Source organism: Pituophis catenifer, unplaced genomic scaffold, assembly GCF_029215685.1.
Source record: "Pituophis catenifer annectens isolate HBS135680 unplaced genomic scaffold, rPitCat1.0.hap2 SCAF_2, whole genome shotgun sequence".
Classification (NCBI taxonomy): Eukaryota; Metazoa; Chordata; class Lepidosauria; order Squamata; family Colubridae; genus Pituophis; species Pituophis catenifer.
The window spans coordinates 32395594-32422667 of NW_027256882.1; the positions used below are offsets into that span (position 1 = coordinate 32395594).

The 27074-nt window shown below is 44.0% G+C and overlaps 1 protein-coding gene across 1 annotated transcript; it reads left to right on the forward strand.

Annotated features, from left to right (window-relative positions):
- Positions 1-361: 361 nt before the first annotated feature.
- Positions 362-17411, forward strand: LOC139310071 (vomeronasal type-2 receptor 26-like). Its single transcript, XM_070934233.1, has 4 exons — positions 362-412; positions 7030-7134; positions 9423-9549; positions 16513-17411. Exons 1-4 carry the CDS (start codon positions 362-364, stop codon positions 17409-17411), a joined length of 1182 nt encoding a protein of 393 aa, XP_070790334.1.
- Positions 17412-27074: the final 9663 nt, after the last annotated feature.

Below are 27074 nucleotides of genomic sequence, written 5' to 3' on the forward strand. Positions count from 1 at the left end.
CAAGGGCACAGCTAACCGAGAGGAACCTGAAGCAGAGATAAAAGGCTTGAAGCAGTGTGGCTGACCCCCCAAAGAATATGTGTGGGAGTTCAGGAGAGTAGCAGGCAAGCTGTGAGACCAGTGGTGGGATTCAAGTAATTTAACAACCGGTTCTCTGCCCTAATGTTTTCTTCCAACAACCAGTTTGCCAGACTGCTCAGAAAGTTAACAACTGGTTCTCCCGAAGTGGTGCGAACTGGCTGAATCCCACCACTGTGTGAGACTGGCTGGAGCGTCTGTTCATTCACTATTTCAAAGAAGGCTTGAATTCGGACCTTAGGCAAGTGTGTGCCTTCTGGGATGTCCCAAACGACATACAAGAATGGTACTAGATGGTGGTGGCTATGAACTTAGAGTTTTACCCACCCCCAAGGTAATGCACCAGAGAGAGCCCCTAAACAGCTGTTGGGAACTCAAGTGTCAGGGAGGCAGTATCAGGTACTGGGGAGCTTCCACACCCTCCCCTTCCTTCTCCTCACAAGCGCCTGAGGCAGTTTGGCTGCAGCACTTCCTCCAAAGCCCCCCAGCCCCTGTATTGATCACGCCATAGCTTCTGGCTGCCAGCATTGGCAGTCAGCCGATTGGCTGGCGGCGAACTGTCCCATGTGCCCAAAAGCCCGGGACGAACTGTATTTCGCCAAATGGGCCGTGCCGAAGGGCGTGGGACGAAGAGGCCAAGGCTCATTGGCCAGGGTGAAAAAATGCATGCGGGCAGCGAAGGAGAAAATCTGGAGGTTAATGTGTAGAGGCGAAACCCTGGAGGAGAAGCAGGCGTGGCCAACGGTAGGAGCCTAAAAGTCCTAGACCCCCTGAGCTAGTAGGCCTTTTATAAGCCATTGGTAAAAGAAAGGACACCTTATTGTTGCATAACTAAAAATATTCTCTGGATCTTGATTATTAAATGGATCAATGAAAAAGTTGGTGGTTGTAAGAATTGCATCAGCAACTTCTCCTGCTGTGTCTTTTCCCTGTGATCAACCAAAGTTTTAGATATTGCAGAGGTGATGTTGCCTATTATAATTAATCACCTCTTGGATGTCTTCTTCCTGATTCTCCAGACCTTTTCCCCAATGACTGCCTTCAGTGTAAACAGCAGGTTTAGGAACAATATAACATGTTCCAGAAAGCCTGGTGATTTAATGCCTTCTTAGCCATATACTACTCAGTAGGTTGAGAATTGATTTTCATATTTAAATATAAATACAAAACAAAATTTGATTGATTATTCTTAGACATATTTGATAAGAACAAGTGACTCTACCCAACATACCAACTATGGTCTTGCAAATTATTTTTCTGCTCTTGCCGCACCTAATTTACGGGGTGCTGAACCTGAAATGTCCTTTGAATTTGAAACCAGATAAAATACAGCCACTGAATTTCTACAGACCAGGAGACATTCTCATCAGCGGGATTTCTTCTTCCCAGAATATTTATGACGGTTTGTTCCCGTTTGACTCGGCTCCCATTGCTAATGTTTTTTTGTACGTTCCTATGTCTTACAGAGGTACAGCCTCTCTATTTCTTGTGTGTGAGAGATTGTGCAGCAAGGTTGTCATGGAAGGAAGATCAGACACAAACAACCAAGTTATATGAGGGGAGTCCATTGGTAGCTCATCTCGTAAAGGTTAACTTAGCACACGTGGCAAAAAACCTGGGAAGAAACTACACAAAATGTTCCATGTGTCTCCACCTTAATTAATTCATGGTTATTAAAGGATGGTTGGAAATCCTTTTTGTACTTCCCAAGGTTCTGTATTCACCCTTCATGCAAGTATTAAAAACCTTTTACTGAATGTTTTCACAATGCAGTTATTGTGTTGCTTCCTTGATGTTGGGGAAGAATATCACATTCCTAAAATTAAAATGCTACCTATCTCCCTTAACTGGGGACTCAGTCCTCTTATCAGATTCCCTTTGTCTCTCCAGAAGTCCAGGCCAGAAAAGTAGATTTCAGCTAAATGAAAGGATTTACTGTACTTCCTCCCAGTCAAAAGAAAACTAGGCACCTTATCCTGAGTGCCTTCCACAGATTTATCATATTGCGTATGTAGATTCTGTACTGAAGGTGGGACTGCCCTAAATGATTGATTTATCATCATTTAGATAGAAGGGAGGAGGGACAGATAACTGCCTTCCATTCTTGTTGCCTCTAATCTGCTCTTCCACTAAAATGTTTCAGAGATTGGGTTACTCCAAAATGAACTAGAAGCAATTTTAATTTTACTTGTAAAATTCAACATGGTGTGGAATACTCCTAAGTTTGGACAGAAACACAAATACAAGTTAGGAGAGAAATGAAAGCAGGGGTAGATGTAAGTGTCTCTTCTGAGGGGCAAGACTGTTTTAATAGACTTCCTAGGTTTTTAGCAAATTTACTATTGGGCAAGGAAGGGATTATATGAGCCACTTTACTGCTGGGAAAAGGTGAGGAGAAGAATGACTTTGAGGATCCTTCTTCTTGGTGGCCAGACTCCAAAGTTCTTAGGACCAAGTTTCCTGAAACACTGACTGCTCCTAGGTAGGTCTTCCCTTTTGGTGAAAGTATGATGTTGCCTGGAAACAATTGGATATACTTGTAAGGAGAGAAAATGATATTTGTAAAGCAACACCTTGAAAACAAGACCCAGACATTTTTGATAAGTATTTATTATTATTCTTACAATCAAAGGAGCATCTTTTAAATATGTTGTTCTGCAGAATGAAACTGTGATGTAACTATATTTCCAGAATAGACAACCCAGAGCATTGGAAAGCCCTGTCCTTCCTTTTTGCCGTTGAGGAGATTAACCAGAACACCCAAATCTTACCCAATGTCACTCTGGGTTACACTATTCATGAAAGCTGTTCCAACAGAAAAGGGACTGCAAGGGCTTTGCTGGACCTGCTTTCAAAGGGAGAGGCAGATGTTCCAAATTACAACTGTGGAAAGAGGAGAAACATACTGGTGGTCCTTGAAGGAGCTGATGCACACACATCCATTGATATCTCAAATTTGTTAAATCTCTACAAGATCCCACAAGTAGGTATATAGGCAATGGACGTTTAACTAAATTTAAGCAAGAATATTTCCTATACGTACCTAATGTGATGCAGCAGGAATCTGTATATCACCATCGACAGTTTGATTTTTCAGGGGGCATAAACATTTACAGAAATGGCAAATTTGCAGATGTGTAAAATGAGAGAATTCAGAAACCCCACAGATTCTCAGTGTTTTGCCTGTTTTATTATTTTTTTTGCTCCTATTATAATTTCATTATTTACTATATCAAAATTGCTAACTCTGCTTTGTTTGTCTTTTATTAACAAGGACAAAACATATACATCCCCTTTTAATGTTCATATCTTGTACACTCACATACACAAATAGATATGCATATACTGTATATCACAAAACAACATGATAAAATTCATTCATTCATTCATTTCTTAATTCTTTTTTTAAAAAATATTTTTATTAAACATTTTTTTAAAAACCCAAGATATTAACACTTTCTTCTTTTCAACAGTTTCACGTTGGTAATCCATATTTATACATTTTCTCTCTCTTATCTTAGTATATCTTTTATACATATATTTCTAATATATCATATATATAACATTATAATGTATTAAATTATTCTGCTTGTTTTATTTACATTTAACATAAACGTGTACCCAATTTCCTTTCCACAATTTTTTATTTGTTCCCATTTGTTCCCATATTTCTCCTCCTAATTCAACCATTATTTAGTCCCCCCTTGTCCTTTTTTCCCTTTTCCTCTAACCATTTATACCATTACAGTAGCAAGTACTTTATCTGAAGACCGAAAGTATTATTGCAAAACAAATACCAATGTATGCTGTTCCTTCAGTTTTTAATTTTATGATGACTTCTTATCAAATGATGAAATGATCATAGTGCTTGTAACATTGACATTTAGAACAGTGATTAGATTGATAAAATATCTATTTTTTTTCTTCTCTCTTATTCCTCTCTTATTCATATTTAATACTGTAGGGTATTTGCATAGAATGTAGTCTTACTGCATAAATAGTATTGTATAGAGAATACAAATTATACTACCACTGAGAAGACAGAGCAATAAATGGGCTAGCTGGCTAGATTTAATCATATGTTAATGGTTGACCTAGTTTTACACCAACATTTATGGATATATTATGAACCCTAATATATTTTATTAGCACCACAATATTGTTAAGTGTATTTTTTCATATACTTTGATGGTTATACTTACACATACACACGTGTATATCCACATATATCCACACACATACTAGAAATATGGTCATAAACTAACAAACAAACAGACAAATAAATACTAAGTAGTTTTATCAAGAATCTTGACAACCAATATTTTGGTTCTTATCTGAGAGAAAATGTTAACATTTCCCTTCATTTCAGGTCCGTTACAATTTCCCTTCCCTGGTTTTGACAGACAGAAAACAATTCCCTTTTTTTTACTCAACGTTTCCCACAGAAACAAACGAGTATCTAGCGATCATCAAAATCCTCCAATATTTCAAGTGGACATTGATTGGACTCATTGCTGCAGATACCGAAAATGGAGAGAAATTTCTAAGGCTCTTCACACTTATACTTGACCAGAATGGTATTTGTGTTGTTTTCACAGAAACTGTTTCAGATAATTTCATGTTCTATCATAAGGATAAAGAAGTTGGTCTTTTCGACAAATGGAATCAAGTCAACATCTTAATTTATCATGCAGAGGTTACAAGTTTTGTGGAAGGATTTTCAGGTGTATTAAATTTCCTGATGAGCAAGGGGGGATATGTTGAAGATAAAGTTTGGATCATAACATCTATCTGGGACCTCACCTTCCGGATGTCACTGATTCCAAAGTTCAAGAACAAAAGCTATAGGATCTTTTCTTTACTTAGTCAGACAAATAAAAAAATAAATTGTGATCATCTTGAACAAGTTGAGTCTTTTACTGAGAGATTTGTAGAGCGAGTATATTCATGTTCCTATTCAAAGCATGCCCTGTCTGTGAAAGGCTGGACGAGGTGCACAGAGAAAGGAAAATGGAGGCCAATGTCTCAAGAGTTGAGGGAAAAAATTCTGTCCCTGAATGGCTACCACATTTACCACACCGTCTGGACTGTTGCACATGCTTTATATGCAGCCTATTCTCTCCGGTCCCAGAGAAGGGCCACAAAGAACGGAAACAGACCAGGAGTTCAAACAGTGCAACCATGGCAGGTACTTTCCTTTTCCATCACCAAGATTTCTGCTCTTATCCTGTCTCTTATGTCTTAATTATGGAGATTTCCCTTAAACAAATTGTTACATTTTTACCAGAGTTCATGAATAGGAGATTTCTATGTTCATAATCATGTTCACCTGGCAGAACTTCTATAGCTAGCAAATAAATAAATGCAAGAATTTGTGTGGTATCTGACTAATGTAAATACAAATATAATGATATAAATATAAATGAAATGAGGTAAAATCATATCCTTTAATGAACCCCATTTGGATAAATCTTCCTTTTTTGTGCCCTACCTTAGAAAAATGCAGCCTAGTGGTTCAAATAATCATTTTATCACCTAACCTGTTGCCAGGTATTTGAATAGATCATTTGGAAATTTTGACAGATTTTGATTTGACTATAGCTGTTTCTTTTAATTTCCCTTTTTAATACCTTGAATTATAATGATCTTTCTGTACATAAAATTAAAGCTACATCACTTTGAGCCGAGAGGGTGGGACTGGTTCAGTCATTTAGGGAGTTTCCATCACTGATAGTGGAACAAGTAGCCAGTCTCCCATTTCTTAGTCCAACAGTTCCTCCACTAGTTCTGAATTTGCAGCTTAGCTACCACAGGAATATGATTTAATAATGTTTTTTTTGGCCTGTTCCCATAATATTCTTTTCATTCAGTCCATGAGTGGGAAAGTTTTAAGCCATGTTCAGCTTATTGATGCTAAAATAGCCTTGCCACCTTCATTCATTTCTGGATCGGGACGCCCTGCGCACGGTCACTCATGCCCTTGTTACTTCCCGGTTGGACTATTGTAATGCTCTCTACATGGGGCTCCCCTTGAAGAGCACTCGGAAGCTCCAGCTGGTCCAGAATGCGGCCGCGCGGGTGGTTATGGGCGCAACCCGTTATGCCCATGTGACACCCCTCCTGCGCGAGCTGCACTGGCTCCCGGTGGTCTTCCGGGTGCGATTCAAGGTGTTGGTTACCACCTTTAAAGCGCTCCATGGCATAGGACCCGGGTACCTCCGAGACCGTCTTCTGCCACCAATAGCCTCCCACCGACCAGTTCGTTCCCACAGAGAGGGTCTCCTCAGGGTGCCGTCAGCCAAGTTATGTCGGCTGGCGACGCCCAGGGGGAGGGCCTTCTCTGTGGGAGCCCCAGCCCTGTGGAATGAACTGCCCCCGGAAATTCGTAAGATATCTGACCTCCGGGTGTTTCGCTGCGCATTGAAGACCCTGTTGTTCCGCCAGGCTGGACTATCAATACAATAGTTTTAAATTGGGGTATTTAAATTTATTGGGGTTTTAAATTTGAGCCATTTATTTAATTATTTTAAATTTTATATCATTGTTTTGTTTGTGTTTTTAAATAGGCTGTACACCGCCCTGAGTCCTTCGGGAGAAGGGCGGTATAGAAATAAAATTATTATTATTATTATTATTATTATTATTCTGAAACCATCTGTTGGCAGCTTCCACTTGTCTCAAATTTATTAGGCTGGGTCATCCATGACTTGCCTGAAGGGAAGTCAAGTTACTGAGAAATGACCGAGAGGAGAGATAAATGCCAAACTAGCATTGTTTTGTTCCAAATCAAGGATGGATAGGAAGATCTTCAGCTCAGCTCTGGAGAATTGTCCCTGTCCTTAGCCCCATGATTGAATTCCTGAATTACAGGAAGGTCATCTGTAGATTTGGGAGAATTTAGAATCTTGTTCCTGTTTTCTCCCATTAACTCATTTCAGTTTGCTGTTTTAGCTTCACCCTTTCTTGAATATCTCTCAATATTACAACAATTCCATAGAGGGAGTCTATTTGGACGAGAAAGGGAACCTGGGAGCTGACTTTGATGTCACGTACTGGGTGAGGTTTCCCAATTGGTCTATTTACAAAATGAACGTCGGGATTCTGGAAAGAGTGGGATGCTCAGAAGACAAATTCAAATTCAGAATGGATCAGGAGGCAATCAAAAGGGCCGTGCAGGTCGATGAGGTGGGGAAGATAATTTCTTTCAGTTCCCCATATTGATTGTCTTGTTTAAAATCTCTGGCACTTTCCCAACCGAACCTCCCAACTGTATGTCACAAGGACACCTTCAGGCATAGAATTCAGGGATCCATTTGGGCTTATATTTGTTGTAGGAAATGGCAGATCCAGAGACATTCACCATGGCTCTTTGCAGGCTCTTGAGACATTCCTACCCCCAAAGAGTTTATCATGTGCCATGGAGTTTCACTACATCCTTTGTCAGATGGCCACAAGACAGTCGCAGAAATTAAAAATGTTTTTGACTCTTTTCTTTTTTTTTAAAAAAAGTTTTTTTTATTAATAATACAATTAAAAACATTGGATATAGTTTGACATTTCTGTCACATTTTATCTTACAACTAATACAATTCCTTTATGTTATACAAATATATACCTTGTTTCACAATTCAAACACGAAAATTCTTAATGTCTATAGAACTTACATTCATAACAATTTCATTCCTATCTCTTTCAAGAAATTAACATATATATAGATTTCTAAACTTTCAACTCATCAGTAATCCTTTATTCCGGCAATCTTCCTCCTCTCCAACCAATAGCATAATTTATTCCAAATTTCTGTTTCACTCTTACCTTTGAGTTCCAATGTCAACCTGTCCATTTCAGCATAAGTTAGTATCTTAGGTACTACTACTTCTGAGGGGGTTTCTTTATTTTTCCAGTTTTGTGCATAGGCCAGTCTTGCTGCCATTAGAATATGTAACATTAAGTATATTGTTTCCTTATTGTATTTATCTATTGTAATACCTAGTAAGAAAACTTCTGGCTTTAATTCTATATTTTGCATTAGCATTTCCTCCGGCCATTGCTTTATCTGGTGCCAAAAGTCTCTGGCTTTCGGGCATTCCCACCAGATATGATAAAAGGTTCCTCGCACCGCCTCACATTTCCAACGATGAATAATTTTTGCTCCTTTTGGCTAGTCTTGTAGGTGGGAGATGCCACCTATAGAACATCTTGTATAGATTTTCTTTATACGTAGTAGCTAAAGTAGGTTTTCTGTTCCTTTCCCATAGCTCCTGCCAATTATTTAAGTCAATGCTATAGCCAAAATTATTGCTCCATTTTAACATGGTTTCCTTCACTTGTTCTTCAAACATAGCCTGCTCCAGTAGATATTGATATATTTTTCTAATTACCTTTTCCTCTGAACCTAATAAAATTCGGTCAAGTGCCGTTGATTCTATGTTTATGCCCCGTTCTTTTTTGTCTTTTTCTTGTGTCTCATTCAGTTCCGCAGGTTTAGATTCAGCAAATTTTATTTATTTATTTATTTATTTATTTATTTATTTATTTATTTATTTATTTATTAAATTTTTATACCGCCCCCTCTCCCGAAGGACTCGGGGCGGTGAACAGCCAAAATTAAAAACACACAATACAAATATTAAAATACATTAAAACAAAATTAAATTATCTTAGGCTTCTCCAATTTAAAACCCCGTTACCCATAAAATTCACCAATTAAAAATTTTTTTAACCCAGCCCGGCTTGCTGAAATAAAAAAGTCTTCAGGGCCCGGCGGAAGGTCCGGAGGTCCGGGATTAGTCGTATCCCTGGGGGCAGCTCATTCCAGAGGGCGGGTGCCCCCACAGAGAAGGCTCTTCCCCGGGGGGTCGCCAGCCGACATTGCCTGACAGACGGCACCCTGAGGAGACCCTCTCTGTGGGAGCGTGTTGGCCGGTGGGAGGTTATCGGAGGCAGAAGGTGGTCTCGTAAATAACTGGGTCCTAAGCCATGGAGCGCTTTGAAGATGAGAACCAACACCTTGAAGCGCACTCGGAAGACCACTGGAAGCCAATGCAGCTCGCGCAGGAGAGGTGTCACGTGGGAGCGCCATGCCGCCTCCATAAGTACCCGCGCGGCCGCATTCTGCACCAGTTGGAGCCTCCGAGTGCTCCTCAAGGGGAGCCCCATGTAGAGAGCATTACAGTAGTCAAGGCGGGAAGTAACGAGGGCATGAGTGACCGTGCATAGGGAGTCCCGATCCAGAAAGGGGCGCAAATTAGACTTGGGCCAGCAGTTTGCTTGCTTTTAGGACTCCTTTTCTAGGGACATCAGCTCCACCTATTTCACTGAATGCTCCTTTTCTTTATCTTCAGCCCCTGCCAAGTTCTCGGTGTGTGGATAGTTGCCAGCCTGGATTTGTCAGACTGCTGGACCCCTTGAAGCCAGTTTGTTGTTACAGTTGTGTTCCTTGTGCAGAAGGGACCATCTCCACTGAAGAAGGTAGGTGACTCCAGAGACAAATGTCCATGTCTTCTTATTTTTTAAATATCCATAATTATTTCTACCAGTTTAATTAGTTCTTAGATTATCTCACATTTTTATTTTTCCACAATTAGAAAGCAAGGGAGTACAATCCAAATTCATGTAAAAATAATCCATTTAATCGTGTTTTAAAAACTTTTACAGCCCCTTCTCTTTGCAATATTGCTTTAATTAATCTCCTTTGGAAAGTAGTAACCTTGTTTTTCAATATTAGTGTCAGCCCCTGGGTCACCAGCCGCGCCGGGGCTGTCATTTGGACGGGGAACAGGAGCCGCCAGCTGGGACGCGTGTCAACACCTGCCAAAACCCTCGCTGGAAGCCACGCCGACCAAAATGCTGCCAACAGCCTGCAAGCTGCACTGCTGTGCCGTGAAGTGGGCATACACGCTGCCAAGCCCCTGCCAAACTGTGGTGAGGGCAGGCACTAGCCCTGATGAGTTTGCCGCAGCTACGGAGCCTGCAGAAAGCCAGCTGGGCTGTGGGCTTTGTAAAGAGCTGTGGCTCAGATAGGCAGCAGAGCGCACGCAGGTGCAGGGAGCCTGACATGCCAGAAGCAAGCATGGCGTGTCAGATGAAACACCCTGCAGCTGCAAGGACGCTGACAAAATGGTGGCACGTGAGGGATGGGGATTATAGGGGGCGGGCCCCAGGGGGTGGAACCATGAGGGTGGGATAAAGGCTATTTAAGGGGTGGAGGGTTAAACCACAATAGCACTTACTTTGTTTTCCTTACTGTTTGGCTGTCAGGTTTCGGTGCTATCTTGAATAAACTTCATTCTCAAACGCAAACTCTAATGAATCACTTTTATTTTAAGAATAGCCGAGTCCGACATTCCTGATTTCATTTTGCAGCCAAACTGGCCCCTCCTTCCAACCCCCTCCTCTTCCGCTCTCCAACCCCAATGTCCCATTGGCCATCATGCAGATCCATCTCTACCTCCCGGCACGTTCTTTTCACAGGAATGTAGCCCCCATCCTCATCTCCCAGGAAACACTATCTGTACATACAAAACTAGGTAAAAGTTCATCTTGTTATGTCAGCGCTGGAAGAGAGCCTAATTTGGAACGCTGACATCCGGCCCCTCTCCCTTCACTTCTGCGACATCACCTATCCCATAGGGAAAACACAACAAGATTAGTCTCATCAGCCCCTCCCTGGCTGTGCACCCCCCCTCCCGGCTTTCCCGGGTGGTCTGCATGGAATTTTGCTATAAGGCGATCAGCTTGGATGTTTGCGCTCTTCACCCAGGAAGCCTCTGACAATGGGTAACCCTTGCATTTAATTAAGTACTGAAGGCGCCCCCTGTGCCATCTTGAATCAAGAATCCGCTGCACTTCATAGTGCGTTTGGCCCCCAACAACCAGGGGCCCAGGGGGTTCACATGGCGTTGGCCTTAAAGTAGACCCCACTACAGGTTTTAGAAGGCTACTGTGAAAAACAGGGTGAATTTTCCCCAAAAGCCGTGGCAACTGCAATTGCACTGTAACGGGGTTGATTATTTTTATTATAGGAAATGGTCCTATAAATTTTGGGCCCAATTTCCTGCTCGGGAGTCTAAGTCTCAAGTACTTGGTGGAGAGGTAAACTTTCTCTCCCAGCTGAAATGGTCTTTGGGGAGTTCGGTGCTTGTCTGCTTGGTCCTTATAAGATTGAGCCGCCTTTGCCAGCGCCCTCTTAACATTTTCCCAAGTTTGTCTCAACATTGCCATCCAGTCGGTCAAACTGACTGAGGAAGGGGGCTCCCTCGGGTATTCTGGCATGGGAACAAAATCCATGCCACTCACTATTTTGAACGGGGTTAGCCCCGTGCTGCTGTGGACAGCATTATTATATGCAACCTCCGCAAAAGATAGGAGGTCTGCCCAATTGGACTGCTGGTAGTCGACGTAGCATCTTAAATACTGTTCTATCATAGCGTTCAGTCTTTCTGCCCCCCCATTGGTGCTCGGGTGAAATGCTGAGCTGAGCCCTTGGGATGAACCTATGGATCGTAGAAACTCCCTCCAGAACTTTGCTGTGAACTGGACCCCTCTGTCGGAAATGATTCTCCTGGGGACTCCATGTAGGCGGTAAATGTGTTTCAGGAACAGTTTGGATAACTGACGGGCTGAAGGCAGTCCACTACAAGGAATGAAGTGTGCCTGTTTGGAGAATAAGTCTATTACAGTCCAGATCACTGTATTTCCACTGCTCCTCGGTAGGTCTACTATAAAGTCCATTGCAATCTCCTCCCATGGTCTTGTTGGCTCAGCTACTGGTTGCAACAATCCAGGCGGGCACCCTGGCCTTGTCTTCATCGTGGCACAAATGGTGCAGCTTTTTACATAACTGTCTACGTCCTTTCTCATATGTGGCCACCAGAACTGCCTTCGTACTAGGTGCAGAGTCTTTAGGAACCCGAAGTGTCCTGCTGGTTTAACATCGTGGCTCCTCTTGAGAATCAGGATGCGTAAACTCTGTGGGACATAGAGCTTTGTCCCCCTCCATGCTAGTTCATCTCTTTTTGTCAAGAGATGTTGATTGTCCCGATACCAGGGGTCTGTCAGCGTTTCATTTTTTAATTTCGCAGTTAAGTCACTTGCAAGTTGGCCTTGCTGGTCACGTCGTTGCGTCTGGTGACCACTTGGGCCGCAGCTTGGGTGGAGGGGATGATGGCGTTCACTACCTGCTCCCGCTCACTGTTGTATTGGGGCATCCGGGAGAGGGCATCAGCCAGGAAATTTCTCCCACCTGGGATGTGCTTAAGCTCGAAATTGAAACGATTGAAGTATTGTGCCTACCGCACTTGCCTGGGCGACAGTTTTCGTGGGGTTTTTAGGGCCTCTAGGTTTTTATGATCAGTCCAGACTTCAAATGGTTTCTGGCCTCCCTCTAGAAGGTGCCGCCAGGTCAACAAGGCCCACCTTACTGCAAACGCTTCCTTCTCCCACGCCGCCCATCGCCTCTCCGTATCGGTGAGTTTGCGGGAGGTGTAGGCGCAGGGTTGTAGATCACCTTGGTTGTTCTTTTGGAGTAACACGGCTCCTACTGCCACATCACTTGCGTCTGCTTGGATGACAAAAGGCTGTTCTGGATCCGGGTGTTTTAAGACAGGTTCTTTCGCGAACAGTCCTTTTAGCGTCTCAAATGCCTGTTGGCAGGTCAGGTCCCACTGTAGGGGTTGTCCCGGGTGAGGTTTCATCGCTGGGCTTCCTGTCTTTAGGAGGTCTGTCAAAGGTTTGGCAATCTTCGCGAACGAGGGGATGAATTGTCTGTAGAAATTCGCAAAGCCTAGAAAACTTTGCAGTTGTCTGCGGGTGCGAGGGGGCTGCCATTGTAGAACTGATTGGACCTTGGCTGGGTCCATCTCTATCCCCTCATTTGATACTCGGTAGCCCAGGTAGTCTAGCCGTGATTGGTGGAAATCGCATTTTGGCAGTTTGACATATAGGTTTGCCCGTAGCAGTTTTTTCAGTACTTGGCGGACGAGGGGTATATGTTCATCTATGGTCTCCGTGTAGATAAGAATATCGTCCAGGTAGACGAGGACCCCTTTGTAAAGGTGTTCATGTAAGACTTCGTTTATTAACTGCATGAACACTGCCGGGGCTCCTTGCAATCCAAAAGGCATTACTTTAAACTGGAAACTACCCAGGGGGCAGTTGAATGCTGTTTTCCATTCATCTCCTGCCCTTATGCGTACTCGGTAATAAGCTTCTCGAAGGTCTAGTTTGGTGAAAACCTTCCCTTTAGCTAGGTGGGCTAACATGTCTTTCATGAGGGGGAGGGGGTACAAGTTGTGTACGCAAACAGCGTTGATACTTCGAAAGTCGACCACCAGTCTCATGGAGCCGTCCTTTTTCTCTTTAAACATGACCGGCGCCGCTACCCTTGGTTTCACTGGCTCAATAAATCCCCTTTGTAAGTTTTTGTCTATGTAGTCCCGCATTTCCTGCATTTCTTGGGGCGTCATGGCATACATTTTAGGTTTGGGTAGTTTCGCTCCTGGGATAATCTCGATGGCACAATCGGTCTCGCGGTGGGGGGGCAGAATGTCACACTCGGCCTCGCTGAATACCCCTGCAAGGTCTTGGTACTCCCTTGGGATCTGGTTTGCGTTACAAGCGGTGGTGGGTGCGGCTGCCAATTGCTTTGCTGCACCTTCTGGGAGGGACCCTTGTGTTGGTGGTGTTTTCTTCTGTAGTGGAGGGCTGCTTTGGGGTTTCAGCGTGGGAGGGAATTCTTCTGGTCGGGGCGGCAGGGGTTGGGGCCCCTTTGCTATCCTCAGCCTGCGGGTTCCCTCTTGCCACCAAATGATTGGGCCCCATTTGTCGAGCCATGAGAGTCCCAATATGACTGGTTCTGTCATCTTGGGGGCTATTATGAAGCGGATTGTCTCCCAGTGATCTGCGAGTTCTAGTCTCACGGGTTCAGTCAAGTGTGTGGCGTACATTCCTCCCACTAGGGACCCATCAACTTGCTCGAAGCGAATTGGTTGTTTGAGCTGTTTAGCTCGGATTCCCAATTTTAGAACTGTGGGTAGGTTGATTAGGCACCGTGTGCTACCTGAGTCTATTAGGGCTTGGAAAGTCTCTTGGGCCCCTGTTTTGGGGGCTGTTAGGCGTATGGGGAAAAGAAAAGGATGGACGGGTCCACTCACCATCGGGTCATCCTCGCCTTCGTCTTCCGTGTCATAGGGTTCGGGGAACTGATCTCCCTCATCTGGGATTCCTCTGGTTTCGGTCAGATGAGCGAAAAACTCAGGGATTTGGGGAGCTTCCTGCGGTACGTGGGTGACGCGCTTGGGCCCTCGTTCCGGTCGTGCTTTGGGCGGTGGAGCTGGTCCCGGTCTAGGCGTTCCACATCTTGCTGCTATGTGGCCGCTTCCCCCACATCTGTAGCATTTCAGTGGGCTCCGTGGGGCAGTTGGTCTGTAGGAGGGCTGTGATGTTGGGGTTTCTCGTCTGTTGAGTGGCCCCTGGTCTGGTCGGCCTCTCTCCTTTCCCTTTGGTGGTTTTGACGTGTCACTCGCCCGCAGCCCTCTGTCGACTTTTATCGCTACCCGGAACCATTCAGCGAGTCGGTTTGGGATGTCACGATAGGCAGTCACTTGGGAAATTCTTTTATCTAGGCTTGTTCTAAAAAAATAAACCAGCAATCGCTCTGGTAGGGGAGGCAGTGTCCCAATGACTCTCCTGAATTCACGGATATGCTCTCTGATAGGCTTCCCCCTCTGCATTAGGTTTCTGAGCTCGTCTTCCACATAGGGGTCCTCCTCCTCCTCCTCATAACGGGCTCTCAATAGTTGCAAGAACCCATCTGCATTTTGTAGCTGGGGGCCCCTGTATTTGTAGAGTGATGCTGACCACCTCTTTGCTTCTCCCTCCAGCCCTTCCGAGATAGCATTCACTAGGGCTCTGGGGAAAGGGTAGAGGTGTCCGAACCGCTCTATGTATATCTCAGCTGAATCGAGGAATTGGGCGAGGTTGTCTGGGTCACCATCGAACTTCCCTCTGAACTGGGGTGGCTCCTCCCTCTCTGCCCTCTCCTCTCTGTGCTGAGCTCTGGAGGGCCAGCCCTGGTGTTGATAGTCCTCTGCCTCATCTCTCATCCTGGGGTGGGGAGGTGCTGCCTTGTCTGGGCTTCACTGCCATTCCCATCCCCAGCTCGCCCTTCCCAATTCACTTAGGGGTTTTTCTTTATCTTTTACCTTTGCAAAAGGGGATTCCGCCTCTAAGGCTTTTGGCACAGTCCCCGGGTACTTATATGCTTCACGTTTCTTTGCTTGAAGTTCTGCGGGGAGGGAAGGTGGAGAAAGTTGAACCTTTGTATTTTCCAAGTTGGCTGGAATCACGACCGCTTCTACTCCTCCCGTTTCTTGAAGCAGGCTTTCCTCCGATAGCTTGGCTTCAGCCATAGTCCGTCCGACCAGATGTCTGGGAGGGAACGGGATGATTTAAACTCAGCCAGCCTGGATTTGGAGGAGAGTTTGGCTGTCTGTCAGGTTTCGGTGCTATCTTGAATAAACTTCATTCTCAAACGCAAACTCTAATGAATCACTTTTATTTTAAGAATAGCCGAGTCCGACATTCCTGATTTCATTTTGCAGCCAAACTGGCCCCTCCTTCCAACCCCCTCCTCTTCCGCTCTCCAGCCCCAATGTCCCATTGGCCATCATGCAGATCCATCTCTACCTCCCGGCACGTTCTTTTCACAGGAATGTAGCCCCCATCCTCGTCTCCCAGGAAACACTATCTGTACATACAAAACTAGGTAAAAGTTCATCTTGTTATGTCAGCGCTGGAAGAGAGCCTAATTTGGAACGCTGACATTGGCACTCTGTGCCGGGTTTCCAGCTTGCTAGATAAAAAGTGCTCAGTTAACTTTCTTGTCTGAATTTCTTGTCTGCTGAACACCGGAACGTGACGATAAAGTTAATTGAATTATGATCTGAAATTTTTTTTTTGTCTAGAATGCCTCAGAGACATTTGCATATCAAATATTAAACAGGAGATGAATATTTCAATTTAAAGAGCAGAAATCTCAATAGACACAGAAACTAATCAAGGAGAGAAGCAACCTAAAAGCTTGAGCAGGGGGTTGGACTAGAAGTCCTCCAACTCTGTTATTCTGTTACTCTGATGTAGTATTTTGTGAAATCTGAGTCAATGGTAAATAGATTTCATCAGTTTTTACTGGGTGGGGAAAACTGCCTTTTCTCTATGAATGATACAGGTCATAGATCCAAGTATCTGAAATAAAAATAGCTTTCCAATATGTCCAAATAATTCTCTTAACTATTCCCCACAATATAACCTGAGTTTCTCAAAACAGTACAATTCCACATTTTATGAATGTAATTCAAGATAAAATTAACCTCTTTAACACTGAAAGATTTCCATACCAGTGAAGAAGATGGGTGTTGTGCTTGTTCTTTGCAGATGCCAAACACTGTGTCAGATGCCCTGAGGACCAGCACCCCAACAATGATCGTGACCAGTGTGTTCCTAAGATGATAGTCTTCCTATCCTTCACAGAAGATCTGGGGATCATCCTTACTTCTTTCACCCTACTTTTCTCTTTGATCACCTGCTTTGTTTTAAGCATCTTTGTTAAGTATCTGGAAACTCCAGTAGTCAAAGCCAACAACCGGGACCTGTCCTACCTGCTCCTTATTTCCCTCCTGCTTTCCTTCTTGTCTTCCTTCCTCTTCATTGGCCAGCCAAGGAAAGCCACCTGCCTCTTGAGACAATCAGCCTTCGGCATCATTTTCTCAGTGGCTGTCTCTTCTCTCTTGGCCAAAACCATCATGGTTGTGTTGGCTTTCCTAGCCACCAAGCCAGGAAATAGTGTGAGGAAATGGCTGGGGAAGCCTTTGGGCAATTCCATTGTTTTTTCTTGCTCTGTTGTTCAAATTACGATCTGTGCCATCTGGCTGAGCACCTCTCCTCCATTTCCTGATTTGGATATGCATTCCCAGGCAGGAGAGATTGTCCTGCAGTGCAATGAAGGCTTAGTTGCCATGTTTTATACTGTGCTTTGCTATATGGGTTTCCTGGCAGCTGTTTGTCTGGTGGTGGCATTCCTGGCCCGAAGTCTGCCTGGGGCCTTCAATGAAGCCAAGCTGATCACCTTCAGCATGCTGGTCTTCTGTAGCGTTTGGATCTCCTTTGTGCCCGCCTACCTCAGCACCAAGGGCAAGTACATGATAGCTGTGCAGGTCTTCTCCATCTTGGCCTCCAGTGCTGGACTGCTGGGTTGCATCTTTTTCCCCAAATGCTACATTATTCTTTTTCGATCTGATTTGAATAGAAAGGAGCAGCTCATTCTCAAAAGCTAAACAGAAATGTGGTTTTAAGTGTGTACAAATTAGAAGCACCAATGGACCCATTTTAGTTCCCCCAACCATTTGTAGACCGAATATGATAATTTTTTTTTGAGAAGCTCATTGTGTCTGTTTTCCACTTCGATTCTAAAGATCATCCAATTTCTTTAAAAAAAAAACCCTGTTCTTTTCAAGTTATTGTAGAATCAGAACTTTACATTTTTCCAAAAACAAAAAGATGTCAAAAGATGAAGGAAGAAGTAAAGAAATAACAGTAAAGACCACTGTAGAAACCAGTCTCTCAGTGTTTTGTAAGAAATTGACTGTTGTTATCTGACTGTGTGTAGATCTGTGAGATACCTGAATCTTTTTATGCTGTCACATCAGATCTTTAGGGTTCATTCTGCACATGATACCTTGAGCAGTCCCTCTCTTTCTCAGCCCTAGGAAGAAGAAGGCAATGGCAAACCAGTTCTGAAAAATCTTGCTAAGAAAACAGCACAAACTTGTTCAGTCAATCTCTGAGAATCAGCCATAAATGAAACGGTGAACCTCTCCCTCAACAGTTATTCATGGTTACATGGTAGGCTTGAGTTCTAAATCCAAAGTCTCCTTTTCCATGAATTATGTTGCTGAATTTGATGTATTCTTCCTTCAAGAAACCTGCTTGTTTATATGTGGATATAAGTCTTTCTCTCCAGAAAAAAAGTCTGCTAAATTTGGCTTAAATCTTAATGCTAAATTATTCCCCAATTGGGCCCTAGTCTCAAGTACTGAAATAAAGAAGTTTATAACCTTAAAGAGAATCTATAAAATGATGTATAAAGGTAAAGGTAAAGGTTCCCCTTGCAAATATGAACTAGTCCAGTGGTGGATTTCAACCGGTGTTACCACCGTTTCACTTCGCGCATGCGCTTTATTCGCACACATGCCAGCCTTCCATTTCAGAACAGCTGAGGTGCAGCAATCCCGCTCTGCCGCACCTATCAGCTGGGCTAAAAATGAGCAAATATAGGTAGGTATAGCACAGGGCGGGCAGGAGGGCCCAGCTGACAGTTGGAGCAAACTGGTTCGCTCTCACCTCATCATCACTGCTACCGGCTCGCCCGAACCGGGGAGAACTGGTATCAACCCACTACTGTGCTAGTCATTCCCGACTCTAGGGGGTGGTGCTCATCTCCGGTTCAAAGCCAAAGAGCCAGGGCTGTCTGAAGACATCTCCGTGGTCATGTGGCTGGCATGACTAAATGCCAAAGGTGCATGGAACGCTGTTACCTTCCCACCAAAGGTGGTCCCTATTTTTCTACTTGCATTTTTTACGTGCTTTCGAACTTCTAGGTTGGTAGAAGCTGGGAAAAGTAATGGGAGCTCACCCCGTTATGCAGCACTAAGGATTCAAACTGCTGAACTGCCGACTTTTTGATCGACAAGCTAAGTATCTTAGCCCCTAAGCCACCGCATCCCTAAAATGTATAAAGGGATAAATAAATATGCAGAAAATGTAAAAAATCAAAAGGAACATTTTATTATCTTTGATGGACTTGTGAAAAAGCTAAACAATACTAGACAGGAATACATATATTAATTAAAAAAAATTGAGACTACTGAATATAATTTAAATCAGAGACTTTCTTGTTAGGGTTGATGGAGAAAATGTTGGGAAAAATGCATGGTGTACGTTATTTTTAAACATGATAACAGCCAGCAAGTCTGCTATTTGTTCAATGTTGGAAAGACAATGTGGGAAGGACGATACTTAGTATGAAAGAATGATTAGTAAAAGTGATGAAACTTGCCAGGATGGAAAATTGATAGCTCTCATTAGAAAAAAGACACTCACAAAATTTAATATTATACAGAAGTTTTTTGTTTTTCTCTGTTTTTGCACAAAACAGAGAAAAACAAAAACAGAACACATGGATTGGATGATAAGTAGAATTTATTGATAGGTACTGATGGAAGCTCTAGTACAGTGATGGCTAACCTTTTCCAGACCCGAGTTTCCAATGTGCGTGCGTGAATGTGTGTGTCTGAACCCCCAAATGCAATGCGTGCACGGCCTCCGCACATGTGCATGCAGCCCCCCGCATGCCCCACCACCCCTGCACATGTGCGTGCCTCCCATGCGCCTTGCCTCCCGCACATGACCTGCCCCCGCACATGACCTGCCCCCGCGCATGCGCAGCAGAGACCCGAAGACCAGCTGGCTGATGGGAGGCACATGCGCATATGTGGCGGACCTGAACTGGTGTGACGGCTTGCGTGCCATCAGAGAGGGTGCTGTGTGCCACCTCTGGCACATGTGCCATAGTTTCATTATCACGGTTCTAGTGTAATATTAAAGTAAGGGGTGAACTAAAGTGTTAACTATGTCTTATATAGAAGGAGAAGAAGTCGAGAGCCACTTTTTTGTATATTTGTATATTTTTTTATATCTTTTACTATTTTTGCACTTCTGTCACCTATAGCTTTCCCCTCTCTTTTTTATGTATTTCTCTCTCTGATTGATGGCAAATGGAGGGGGGCTTTTAAATAATAGTTTCAGTAACTAGGGATGTGTTTTATTAATGTTTCTAGTTCTTTGAAGTTTCCATGAGAAATGTGGATTCTGATAAGAACCGGTTCAACCTGCTAAAGGCAAGGATTGTACAAAATCTCACCACAACTTCCACCGAGTCCTTACAATAAAATAAAATTACTGTATTTTTCGGAGTATAAAACACACCTTTTTACCCCCAAAAAGTGGGTGAAAATCTGGGTGCCTCTTATATGCTGAATGTAGCCCCACCCACCCGCTGGCCCCCATCCTTTGGACATTTTCAGACAGTTCCAGGCGGCGAGGATCTGGGTCAGAGCACAGCCTGAGGAACAACCCTCTTCGGGACGGTCTGGGGGGGGGAATCTGCCTGGCAGCTTTGGGGAACAAGGCGGGCCCCACAGTTTGTGGCTGGTCACCCCTCTGGCTGCCCAGCAGGCAGTTTAGGGCAGACAATGGTCGCAATGACTTCACTCCCCAGCAATGTGAGGAGCTGTAGCTGCTGCTGCTTAAGCCCTCTCCATGCCCAGGAGCCGAGCGAGCCAAACGGGAGTTCTTAAAGTGAAACGTCCCTCCTCTCCAGCCACCGCTGCCCGGATTCCCCAATGCAATTCTCAGAGCTGCGTTTCAGGCGGCCGGTGGCCAGTTCCCCTGCAATGTACAGCGGGGAAGTGGGAACCATTTTGGATTCGGGGAGGGGATTGCAGTGCTGCCGCCTGAAAGTGCTTTTCTTCCCATTGCACATTGCAGAGCCGCGCACCCTCGTCCTCCTTCTCAGCAGACTCACCTTCTCTTTCCTCCTGGCCAGATCCACCGCCTGAAATGTGATGCACTTTTTTTGCCTCTGCACACCCTCTGTTTGGAATCAGGAAGGGGATGGGGGTCTGCTGCCCGAAAACGCTTTCCTTTGGAATCCTGATGCCAAAGGAAAGTGTTTTCGGGCGGCAGACCCACAATCCCCTTCCCGATTCCAAACATGGGGTGTGCAGAGGCAAAAAAAGTGCATTGCGCTTCAGGCGGCGGATCTGGCCAGGAGGAAAGAGAAGGTGAGTCTGCTGAAAAGGAGGACAAGGGCGCATGGCTCTGCAATATGCAATGGGAAGAAAAGCACTTTCAGGCGGCAGCGCTGCAATCCCCTCCCCAAATCCAAAATGGTTCCCACTTCCCTGCTGCACATTGCAGTGGAACTGGCCACCTGCCGCCTGAAACACGGCTCTGAGAATTGCATTGGGGAATCCGGGCAGCGGTGGCTGGAAAGGAGGGACATTTCACTTTAGGAGCTCTCGCTCGGCTCCTGGATGCTGAGAGGGCTTAGGCAGCAGCGGCGGCGGCTTCTCACATTGCTGGGGAGTGAAGTCATTGCGACCATTGTCTGCCCTGAGCTTCTCGCTGGGCGGCCAGAGGGGTGACCAGCTGCAAATCATGGTGCCCACCTTGTTCCCTGAAGCTGCCAGGCAGATTCCCCCCCCCAAGACTGTCCCAAAGAGGCTTGTTCCTCAGGCTGTGCTCTGTCCCTCCCCCCAGAGCATGCAAGGGGTCTCTTTGAGGGAAAGTGAGTAGTCCCTGCAGATCGCAGGAGCACCCTGATAAGTTTTCTGGAAAAGAACTTATCAGTAATCGACGCCCTCTTTCCCAGCCGAGTCTCTGAGGCTCCTCTTGCTTGCAGGAGGAGGAGGAGGGCGGCGGCATAAAGCAGAGCCACCTTAATGCTGGTAGGCAGAGGTAGAATTCTTGTTTTCTTATTTTCCTCCCCCAAAATTGAGGTGCGTCTTATACTCCGGTGCATCTTATACTCCGAAAAATACGGTACCTTCCCAAGTCTTGTTTCCTCTCTAGTTTATCTGGGATGGCTTGACAATGACATTCTGGGGAAAAAAACACAGCTGTTTATGCTTGCACAGTATGTGAAGTCTTAAAACGTCGTTACAGATTTCTGAGTTCAAAGAACACTTGAGCGCTCAATAGAGAAGGAAACTATAACATGACCTCACAAGTCATTGGAATCCAATTATAATATTTCACAGTGATGCTTGGATGGTGTTTGTGTTTGTTTGATTATTTATTAAATTGCTATGCCATCCCTACAAAGTGACAAGTAATATTTATTGATAGCCTCATTTGATTTTAACGGGCAATCTCTCAAAAGGTGATGTGAGATGTTTTATACAAATCCAGGAAATAAAGGAGAGATCTCCCATGTATTTGAGAAAAGGCAGAGGATGTGGTGGTCTTTGGTGTTTATGGTCAAGTTTATGGTTAATGGGTGGTGGATGAAATGCACCATCTTTAAGTCCTTCCTTTGTCCCTTTGGAAGGCCTCCAGCAACTCACTGGAGAAAGAAAGATCACCCTAGCATTGCATCTCATAAAAAATGATCTGGAGTTTGATTTTTATTATGATATATCACCAAAAATGGCAACAGCCATAAGAATTGCATCAGCAACTTCACCTGTGCCCATGAGATCACCCAGAAGTTTCAGAGATGACGTTTTCCAGTACAATTAGTCATGTCTAGGTTGTCTTCTCATTAATTCTCCAGATATTTCCCCCAATGATTGCCTTCAGGGTAAACAACAGACTGAGAGCAACATGATTTGATAAGTTGTGCCAGAATCTGTGACTGTTTTAGTACCTTCTTTGCCACTTATTGTTGAGGAGGATATATGGGGCGAGAAGTTACTTTTATCCCCTTCAAATATAAAATCTTGGCTGAGCTGCTGAATAAAAGAAGCCACAGAAAATTTAGTCCTTTATTCTGAGGTGTATTTGATAAGTGCAAGTGACTAAACCCAACATACCAACTATGATCCTGCTTATTCTTCCTCTGCTCTTGGTGCAACTGATTTGTGGGTTGCTGAAGATGGAATGCCCCTTGAATTTGAAACGAGAGGAAATATTACAAATGAATTTCTACAGACCAGGAGACCATCTCATCAGCGGAATTGCTTCTTCCACGGTTACTCTATCTGTGGAATACCGGTTTAACATGGCTCCCCCTGCTAAATTTTATCTGTAAGTCCCTGTGTCTGATGCCTTTCTATTTTGTGAGAGAGATTGTGCTGTGAGATTGTGCTGGAAAGAAGGTGAGACATGAAGGTATATGAGGAGCGTCCATTAGTAGCTCGTTTTATAAACAGCTTATGGTGGCAAGGTAGCTCAAATGGCTTAGCTCCGGTGGCAAGGAATCTGAGAAAAAATGATTCAAAATGTTCCATGTGTTCAATGAATTCATAGTTAAACTATGGTTGGATATGCCTCTTGCACAAGTCCAAAATTCAGAGATTACGTAATTGGAGAATCTGTCCCCTTATGAGATTCCCTTTTGTCTGTCCCTCCTGAAGATGAGATTAGAAAAGTAGATTTCAGGTAAATGTAGGTAAATGTGACTTCCTCATAGTCAGGAAAAAACCCAAACAGCTTTTAGCCTAAGTGCCATCCACAGATTTATCATATTATGTGTAGATTCAGCACTAAGGGTGGGAATTGCATTAAATGAATGACTTATTCTGCTAATCCAACCAAATGTTTGTGAGCTGAGACTACCTCAAAATGAACTAGAACCAATTCGACTGTAAAATTGAACACTGAATGAAATATTCCTCGGTCTGGAAAGAAAACACAAGTACAGGACAGGAGAGAAAATATAGGGTGAATATAAGTGTCTGTTCCGAGTAGGAGGGATGTTTTAAGTGACTGTTCCCAGATGTTTAGAAAATTTATTGATGGGAAATGGGGTGGGGTTGGGGTGTTTCTGAGATTTTTTGTTCTTAGTTTACCAGTCTCCAAGATGCTTAGGACCAGATTCCGTGAAACAAACTGTTTCCATGTGGGTCTTCTTCTGTGGAGAAGGTGTCCTGCTGTTGAATATATTTGCAGGGAGAGAAAATGACATTCTGGTGTCTGCAATTCATCTCATTTGGGCCCTAAATCAGCCCAAATAGTAGTTTGGATATTACACTCAGATATTTTAATAAGTATTTATTAGTACTAATATAGTCAAAGGAGCCTTCATTACATACGTATTTTTGACTGAATGCAAGATGAAAATGTGATGTACCTATATTTGCAGCGGAGATCGCACAGTTTACTGGAAAATCCTGTCCTTCCTTTTTGCCCTTGAAGAAATTAACCAAAATCCCCAAATCTTACCCAATGTCACGCTGGGCTACAATATTCATGACAGCTATTCTACTGAAAAGGTGACTTCAGAGGCGTTGCTGGATCTGCTTTCAAAGGGAGAGGCAGATGTTCCAAATTATAGCTGTGGAAAGGAAAGAAACACACTGGTGGTCCTTGAAGAAGCTGATGCAGACATGTCCATCTATATTTTGGGTTTGCTGAACCTCTACAAGATCCCACAGGTAGATCACTCCAGGCATGCTTGCATGGCCATTTGAAAGGGGTTAAGTTCAGGGGTGGGCTTCAAAAATCTCATCAATGGGTTCTCTGCCCAGTTGCTGGGTAGGTGTGGCCATGGTGGGCGTGGCCTAGTCAGCCTCCTGCACCACGGCATGGGGGGCATTTTTCACTCTCCCCAGGCTCCGGAGGCTTTACTGGAGCCTCCAGGAGGGCAAAAATGGCTTTCCCCGGCCCTCCGGAGGCCGAAAACAGCCCATTTCTGGCCTTCTGGAAATATTGGGAGGCCCATTTTTCACCCTCCTAGAGCCTCCGTGCGAGCCCTTACCTGGCATCCAAAATGGGCCGTGTGGAGATCCTGGGAGGGGCAGGGTGGGGTGGGCGGGGCCAGACAGGCATGGGATTTGCGGGTTCGCCGAACTGGGCAGAATCCTAGCTAGAGGTTCACTTAAATCTGTGCGAACCCACAGCAGCTCACCCCTGGTTAAGTTCCCCATGACCACAATGGGAACCAAGAATCTGAATTAGATGTGAATCCAATTGAATTCTTTGGTTAGGGCTCTTATTTATATTGGAGGATCCTATGGACTATTTGTCCATAGTATGGAAGTTTGGTGGAAACTTTAGTGCCTGAATAGGAAAGTCTGCCCACTTTGGATAATCTCTCAAAATGGCTAAAAATACTGAAGTGGGAATAAATGTGAATATTTCATTTCTTTTCAGGTCAGTTATACTTTTCCTTCCAAGGTTTTGAGAGACAGAAAGCGATTCCCTTTTTTTTACTCAACTTTTCCTACAGAAACAAACGAATATCTGGGAATCATCAAAATCCTTCAGTATTTCAAATGGACCTTGGTGGGCCTGATTGGTACAGAGAGTGAAAATGGAGATAAATTTATGAGTCTCTTCACACTTCTACTCAACCAGAATGACATTTGTGTTGTTTTCTCAATATCGGTTTCATCATATGTCATTTTAAAGAAAAAGGATGTTGGTCTTTTTGACAAATGGAATCAAGTCAAAATCTTGCTTTACTATGCTGAGGTTTCAACCTTCTCACACGGATTGTCATCCACACACTTTTTACTGGCCAACTTGGGAACATCTGTTGTAGGGAAACTTTGGATTACAACAGCTTTCTGGGATCTCACTTTGGAGTTGTCAAGTCATGTAGCTTTCACTTGGCACAGCCATCGTATTTTTTCTTTACTTAGTCACACAAATAAAAAAATAAATTATGATCGTCTCTCCCAACTTCAGTCTTTTACTGAGAGATTTATAAATCAATTATTTTCATGTTCCTATTCAAAGCATGCCCTGTCCGTGAAAGGCTGGACAAGGTGCACAGAGAGAGGAAAACCAAACCTTATGTCTCAAGAGTTGAGGGAAAGAATTCTATCCCAGAATGGCTACCATATTTACCACACCATCTGGACGGTTGCACATGCTTTACATGCGGCCTACTCTCTCAGTTTCCAGAGAAGGGACACAAAAAATAGAAAAGGGTCAGGAGTTTTAAGAGTGCAGCCTTGGCAGGTACTTAGTTTTTGACCTTTTATTGAGTTTTTCATGAATAAATTGTTATCTTTAATTTTGTTTTCATCTGATGAGCACTTTTACAATGCTCAGAATGATGCTTGATTGTAGCGGCTTCTATATCTTGCAACTAACTAAAGAACATACAATATTTAGTCTCTGATTGGACTGCAAATGGAATGAGGAGGTACAATCATATCCTTTAATCAGTAGTGGGTTCCTCCCAGTTCGGTCCGGTTCGGCCGAGCCGGTAGTGGTGACGATATGACGTCACCGAACCGGTTCTCCCCCCCCCGCCCTCCCACCCCCCCGCCCACGTTATTCTTACCTTTTATTTGGCCCCACCCCCAATCTATTGCTGCCTCCTGAGTCCCAGCTGATGACTAGAGGGAAAAAACCTGTTTAAACTCTTGCCGCGGGGCTTCAAAGGGCTGTCCTACAGCTGATCAGTGTTAAAAGCAAACAAATGAGTTGGGTCGTAAGTGCGAGGACTGGTCGTAAGTGCGAGGACCTTCCAGAAATGACTCTGACCAGCTAGCCACGCCCACCTAGTCACATGACCTCCAAGCCACACCCACAAAATAAGCCACGCCCACAGAACCAGTAGTAAAAAAATTTAGAACCCACCCCTGCCTTTAATGAACCCCATCTGGATAAATCTTCCTTTTTGTACCCTACCTCAGATGATGCAGCCTAGAGGGGTTCAAATAATAGTTTTGTCGTTGAACCTGTTGCCAGGTATCTGGGTGGATCATTTGAAAATTAGAGCATTTGTTCTCTTGAATATTGCTGTTTCTTTTAATTTTCTTTCCGACTTCTTTGAATCATAATGATCTTTCTGCACATTACATTAAAACTCTTGGCGTGAGAGGGAGGGACTGGCCCAGTCATGCTCCATGGCTGAGCGGGGAACAAGTAACTAGCTTTCCCAATTCCTAGTCCAACACCTTCTTCATTAGTTCCTAATTTGCAGCTACGTTACCACAGAAATGTTTTTTATTTTTATTTTTTTATTTGTCAAACATGTACGAGATAACAGGTATAAGTATAAACATGAATATGAACACAGGAAATGGATACAAATAAATGGGGACAGTAGGACAGGGATGGTAGGCATGTTGGTGCGCTTATGCACGCCATTTACAGACCTCTTAGGAATGGTGTGAGGTCAACAGTAAACAGTTTAAGGTTAAAGTTTTGAGGGTTTGAGGATGTAACAACAGAGTCAGGTAGTGCATTCCAGGCATTGG

What these genes read in the sequence shown, in the direction of transcription:
- LOC139310071 (XM_070934233.1), top strand. Translation starts at nt 362, where the DNA reads ATGGTACTAGATGGTGGTGGCTATGAACTTAGAGTTTTACCCACCCCC. An exon ending in ACTTTGATGTCACGTACTGG is followed by an intron (nt 7,135 to 9,422) that starts GTGAGGTTTCCC and finishes CTTTATCTTCAG; the next exon opens with CCCCTGCCAAGTTCTCGGTG. An exon ending in GACCATCTCCACTGAAGAAG is followed by an intron (nt 9,550 to 16,512) that starts GTAGGTGACTCC and finishes TGTTCTTTGCAG; the next exon opens with ATGCCAAACACTGTGTCAGA.